The sequence below is a fragment of the Plasmodium inui genome (genome assembly GCF_000524495.1).
Source record: "Plasmodium inui San Antonio 1 unplaced genomic scaffold supercont1.192, whole genome shotgun sequence".
NCBI lineage: Eukaryota > Apicomplexa > Aconoidasida > Haemosporida > Plasmodiidae > Plasmodium > Plasmodium inui.
In genome coordinates this window covers 1-6,353 of record NW_008482026.1, presented here as the reverse complement: position 1 = coordinate 6,353, position 6,353 = coordinate 1, and the positions used below count along the sequence as shown (strand labels likewise).

Genomic DNA, 6,353 nt, shown 5'->3' with positions numbered 1-6,353 from the left:
AATAGAATTATTTATAGTTATTCTTAAGAATATTATTCTGAGCAGGTAGTTTAATATTACACATTTTCGAGTCCTATTGGAAATGAATAGGAGAAAATTGTAGTTATTGTACCATAGTGAAGTAATCAGTTAATACGAAATTATGATTACTTCACGAAATGATAATAGAGAAATTTTTGAGGAATATACTTCACGTTATCATATAGCATATAGAAAAATAAATTATCTGTGATTTTTTCTTTGTTGAATTCTTATAATTTAGATTTATTTTTTTGTACATAATGATTTAAGAACACTGAAAATGTGACACATAGAAAATGATGAATTTATAAAAAGATAAATTATATAATCGACTTTACTGATGATTGTATAAGAAAAATATGCATATTCCATGTCACACAGCTGGAACCATTACGAAGGAAACACATAAATGGAAAAATTCAATTCCATAGTAACGTCAACAGTGGTATATATATTTTTTTAAAGAGAAGAACGCTCTTGTTACGAGGACGTGATATAATTTAAAATATTAAATATTTTTCTTTCATGATTCATTGAGTAGTTTTTGAACAATGAAATTGCCTTAACCTGTAAAGAATTAGCTGCATTAATAATAAATATACGTCCTTTATTTTTACTTTGAGCATCATAAATCGAAGAGAAGGCAATACAGAGGGGCTGGTATGATGAATCTAATAAATAAACTCCCATTAACAAGTGATCTGGAAGAAAAATCGTAAACTAGGAACATGGAAAAATGAAGTGTACTTACGATTAGGAGAGTCGAAAAGAATATCAGAATGAGACGACGTGAACAGTTAAAACATTGAGAAAAAATTCTGCTCTCAGTAGAAAAATAAATATAAGATCTATGAGAACGAAAAATTCTGTCTTGAAATTGTCCAAAGAAATAGACAAATATTGTGAAAACAAACCTTCTCAACTCTTTTTATATATGTATAACCTGAAGAACCATCTCAATATGGGTAATAAATCATTCATAAGACAAGTTTTTGAAAGATTCTGACTTTCTATATCCTTGTGCATTAGAAGTAGATTACTACATACAACAGTCACAATAGTACTGCACGCAACATATGTTTTGAACTCATATGCGTTCTTATTACCAGTATATTCCGCATTCACTGTGGTAGGTATTAGACTTGTTCGCAGTGCCCTTTCAATTCTATATAGGCTTTATGTAGTAATAGAAGGAAGGAATTTTGACATGATACCATGTGACAATCCTGAACTGTGTTATATTGTATATAGATCTTTTATGAGAATTTTATTCGCGCATAGGTAGAATCCGAACTATTAATAGATTCTTAGGTAGTGTATTATTACTTGTTTCATCATAGTAAATCCACCTGGATAAATGTAATGTTTAAGATGCACAGAAAATATAGGGAATGTGCATATGTTTCATATGTCTTTTTACATATTTTTACTGTTTTAGAACTCATTTTGAATATGTCTTATTAATACTTCGAACATTTTCCTGATAAAGTACTTACACTTGTGTTTGTTCTTATATGTAACTCTTTGGGAATATATTGCCCGTGCGTTGAAGTGACACAGAAGCGATTTATTTAGTGCCGCCTCATTTTTTGGGGGGTGAATTATATATTAAGCGCTAAGGAGACCAAATTAATTGTGATTTGCTTGTTTCTTTGGTAATTATGAATAATTCCCATGATTTTTAGTGTCTTTTTAGTTAAATAATACCAAAAGTTATGTATTACATGAACACTGTAACTGCATTGTCCCATTTTATCCTATCAAGATCTTGATCAAGGTACCATCTTAATATTTAGATGATTCTATAATAAGCCCCCTCCCATGATTATAAGCAAGGTTTGTTATTCCTAATGGATAACATGGTCACATTTTAAGTCTTTCCCTATTTCCCCGGCTATATTTTATCATTTTTCAAGTATACAAATTATCCTTTCGCAGTTCCAACACTAATAACCATACTTGTTGGAGTCTATTATGATAGACATTATGTAGCAATGGCTTATGTGCCATGTAAATCATCTCTCAACATGCACACCCTTCTTAGACATCTCTTTTATTCCATGTATATTCACCAATTGACGCTCCTTAAATTAATGCTTACGTTGTGACTCCTCATTCAGATTTCTTTTCTTTATTCTCAAGAAATTCCCAAATAACAATCATAATTCCGTTTAAAACGGGGTACTGTCCTTAGCGAATTTTCTTTCTAAATGTATATTCTCCTCCATTTATCATTTTAAACTGTTATATTATAGAGAAATACATATATTATATGATTCTATATGGCTGTGGGTAGTTAACGCGCCAAATTATGTATAACATTACAGTCACGGATACATTACTTCTGTTTACTAAATGGCATATAAACACGAATAGAAGTTGGAGTTCATTCGTCATTGTGAGGTGATTACTATTAAACAAAAGTTTCAAAGAAACAAACTAAAAAAATTGAGTTAACTCAGGATGGAAGCCACACATATATAGAACATCATCATTCCTTACAAAGAGAAATTCAAAGAAATGTACCCAATTTATGGATAAACTACGAATCTGAGTAGCTTCTATATTTCGCATAGATATCCTTGTTTTTTTGCTGGATATCTATCGACGCGATATGTATTTCACAGATTCTATATTATGGAAAACTCCGAAACGCTATAGTTCCTTTTTCTGCTCTTCATTTGGGATGGCTGGGCCGTAATATTATGAGATCTCGGTTCCTCCAAGTGAATTTGTCTGATTATAGCATTGAAGGGAAGCATAGGCTTCTCCCCTTTCCTTGGTACATTACTAATCTGCGCGATAGTTGCTGGCACTGGCATATATCTGTGGAGAATCATTCGTTTTATCACTCCTTTGTGTAACTTCTTCCACTTGACAAATCCCATTTTTAGTTGCCCCTTTTTGGAATAATTCTTGCATCGAATTCTTTCTTCGCAAATGTCCCTAAAGATTTTCTCAATTCAGCAACCTCCTTTTTGCAATTGTTCAAGAAATTCACAACTTCCTGTTTGGTCAAGTCATCCTTCATGATGAAGCTGTTGAAAAGTTTATTGTAGTGTTCTTCCTTCTTTGTTAGTACATCAAAATATCTGGACATTACTCTATTCCAATGAGTGACATCAAGTTCTTCTTTTACTCGATATCTTTCTTTCAACTCCTCGTAATATTTGAATAAAGCACTTACCATCTTGCAAACCGCCCGTTTTTCAAGAGCATATGCGTCTTCCCACACTTTGATAATCTCATTCCTTGAGGGCACCTGTTCCATATTATTCATCGGTTGGTCTACTTCTGCTCTTGTCACATCGCTAGTAAGTATAACTTGAGCTTGGTCCAATCTAGGCGAGTCAATATTACATAAGTCACTCTTCTCTTCATATTTCTTTTCAACAATTCGATCTGAATCTAAAGCGTCCTCCTCCTCATTTTCACCTAAATCCACTTCATCAGGCGCGGATAGCACATTATCATCGGATTCTGAATCGGGCGAATTTACATTTCTATCTGAGTTGCCTCTTCTGAAACATCCATTTTCATTTAACTCTGATAAATTCCTTCCTTGTATTTGTGACATCACGTTCCTGTCCAACGGAGTTAGGTTCTGGGAGGAATTTTTAAAGGGCGTTTACAAAGACAGGTGTTGTATACATTACGCATATGTATAATATTTATAGTTTATATGTATGCCCCGCTCTCTGCATTTAAGCATCTGGAAGAAGGGTATAGAGAATTCTATATAAGAGCATAATGAAAGATTGCAACAGAGTGCGTATTATTTATTACAAAAATGTTTACTCCATATAGCTTACTGGTAGAAAAATATAAATGGCGACAACAACAGGTGCAACCAAACACGAGGGAAAAAAGAATTTTCGCGAGTTAAGACCATGTGATCTTCCCTCTGCAGCCTTACTCCTGCAAGAGTATTCTTCCTTTGTTTCGCTAGTCTCCGGTGAGCAATGGTCAGCCCAAGCGGAATTGGATTTTCTGACAGAAGCCATAGTGGTTTAATTCAATTTTTCTGGTTTATAAAGTATAAAGAGCAGGTTGGCATTACGTGCGCGCAATTTGTTCTAAATTTATAACAGAGGCCGGTTGCTTCAGCTTATCATAAACTAGGTTAAAATAGCTTGAAAGATATACAAATATGCTAATCCATGTTAAAATATGATATAAATCTCTTGAAATATCTTGAAATATGTTAAAATACGTTGAATATATTCAGATGTGGTAAACTACGTTAAGATATGTAGTAAAGAGTACTTCATAGAAAGTTTCGAAACTTAAGAAATTTTAAAAAAAGCAAAGGAATTTAATTAAATAAATTAAGACATCCCAGAAAATTTCTTTAACCAATAAAAAAAAAAAAGAAAAAGAAAAATGTCATAGGAAATGTATAAAATTTATTTCTTGACTGACACAGGATGCTGGTCGAAATATTCATGAAACAAAACGGCCTGCATTTCCTCCCTCTAAGCAAGATGGCAGTCTTACCTATTACATGAAAGTTCCCTCTGTGTATAAGATATTGTTACAGGCCATTCTGTTTTCTAAAATTTGCAGAATAGGGCATATAAAGAGAGTTCTCTAATATTTTTCTGTACATTCGATGCTAGTAATTTCAGAAGATTATAACTACCTCACAAAGGCAGCGTATACATTATAGCACCGGCGACCCTTTTGTTCATGATACATTCTGTACGTATACAAACACAACTATTATTTTTACATTTCAGTTTACGATAAAATTGTACTTTTCCCTTATTATACATGGTAAAGCACCAACAAGGACAAGGTTTATTCTCATGCTACCCGTTCCTTTGCCACTGAGCCATAGTCAACAGAATGAAGATGACCTTTAATTTAAATCTGGAAGATTTAAAAGAACGTATTAAATTATGTACTATTGATAGGTGCTACTGCAGAGCAGAATAAACCACTGTTTCGATCAAATTCTACTATCATGCGGAGTCCACATTTTTTTTTTTTCTTTTTTTGTTCATAATGTAAACGTCTTATAGTTCTATTTCAGCGAAGAAATGGTGACGCCATAAAGGTCTCTTTTTTTTTTTTTTTTTTTTTCTGAACAGAATAATCCAAATTGTACGGCCCCCTGCTTCATTGTTGGTTTGGTAGTTGTTAGCAATTCCTTCTGGACCTCTTTCCATGTAAAAGTCTCTCATTGCGGCCATTTACAATAAATTATATATGAATAATGAAACCATGAATGGAATTTGTACGAGTCGAAAACATATTATATAAACATTATGCTAAATTTAAAAAAAAAAGATCAAGCATAGTACCATTATTGACATCTGATGTCACTGTAGTTTGGCTAATTTATATGTGTATATTGATTCGAGGTGTTGTATTCCTACTTCTATTTTAAAATTGAAGGAATCTTCACTGGTATTATACAGCCTCAAGGCATCACTTCCATTCTAAACATCCATTTTATAGGAGCAAGGAAACAAATCACCATGAAAAGAAATGAATTTTTTAAATCTTTACTCGAATTAAGGAGTAAAATACAAAATCCCCCCTCAACAAATTCAAGACATAATCGTAAAATTCTATTCGTAGCAGGCTATGCATATCATGTACGTATAAATGGTTCAGAGGAAAGAAAAAAACATTAACAGAGTCTAAAACATCCGATGATGAGTCTCATATCCTGATATAAAGAAACCCAAATTGACCAACTTTACATATAAATTTAATTCACTGCCTCCTTCAAAATAAGCACAGCACATATATTTGTCTATCAATGGCTAAATACCGTTTCATGGTAAAAAATACAGTCACGATGCCACTTTTGCATCGATCATTGCTGAAACGGTGGTGTATAATCCACTTGGCTCCTGTTTCCAATAAAGAAGACTTTATCAGATAATTGTATATATAAGCATATAGGTACAAGAATATTTATTCCTCCTATTGTTAGCATCTTATATATGCATATACATGTGTACCTACCGCTAAGCGTGTTTCTCTCAACGGTTATCTGTGGGGTCTCACCATGAGTATCCCTGACTCGAGTACACATCTATTTAACTGAAGGTCCTCCATAGTAACTAGCTCATTTATGAATAAGGTAAACGCTTTCCTATGCACATTTATAAAAGAGTCAGGATCGTACTCGGGCAAATTATCCTTTATGGCGTAGTAGAAAAACAGCCTATTGTGATACTCCTCCATGATCCTGAGGGTTGTGTGAATAGTATGATTGCTCCTCTGCACGTGTTCCACCTCAATGTTTCCATCCACGCTATACGGACTTTTTAATTTTCCCAAATAATAGGATAAATGGTCGTTCAAGGTGTGCATCG

The 6,353-nt window shown here is 33.2% G+C and overlaps 3 protein-coding genes across 3 annotated transcripts; 1 reads left to right on the top strand and 2 right to left on the bottom strand.

The window, feature by feature from the left end:
• Window positions 1-871: 871 nt before the first annotated feature.
• On the top strand, window positions 872-1,461 carry C922_05807 (hypothetical protein; the record flags this gene model as incomplete). Its single annotated transcript, XM_008821378.1, has 3 exons — window positions 872-986; window positions 1,155-1,238; window positions 1,460-1,461. Coding segments are annotated over 3 exons (201 nt in total).
• A 1,450-nt stretch (window positions 1,462-2,911) lies between these two features.
• C922_05806 (hypothetical protein) lies at window positions 2,912-3,598 on the bottom strand (the record flags this gene model as incomplete). Its single annotated transcript, XM_008821377.1, has 1 exon — window positions 2,912-3,598. The coding sequence occupies one exon, from the start codon at window positions 3,596-3,598 to the stop codon at window positions 2,912-2,914; it is 687 nt and encodes a 228-aa protein (XP_008819599.1).
• Window positions 3,599-6,024: 2,426 nt separating this feature from the next.
• C922_05805 (hypothetical protein) lies at window positions 6,025-6,351 on the bottom strand (the record flags this gene model as incomplete). The annotated part of the gene is made up of 1 exon (XM_008821376.1): window positions 6,025-6,351. The coding sequence occupies one exon, from the start codon at window positions 6,349-6,351 to the stop codon at window positions 6,025-6,027; it is 327 nt and encodes a 108-aa protein (XP_008819598.1).
• Between the last annotated feature and the right edge of the window lie 2 nt (window positions 6,352-6,353).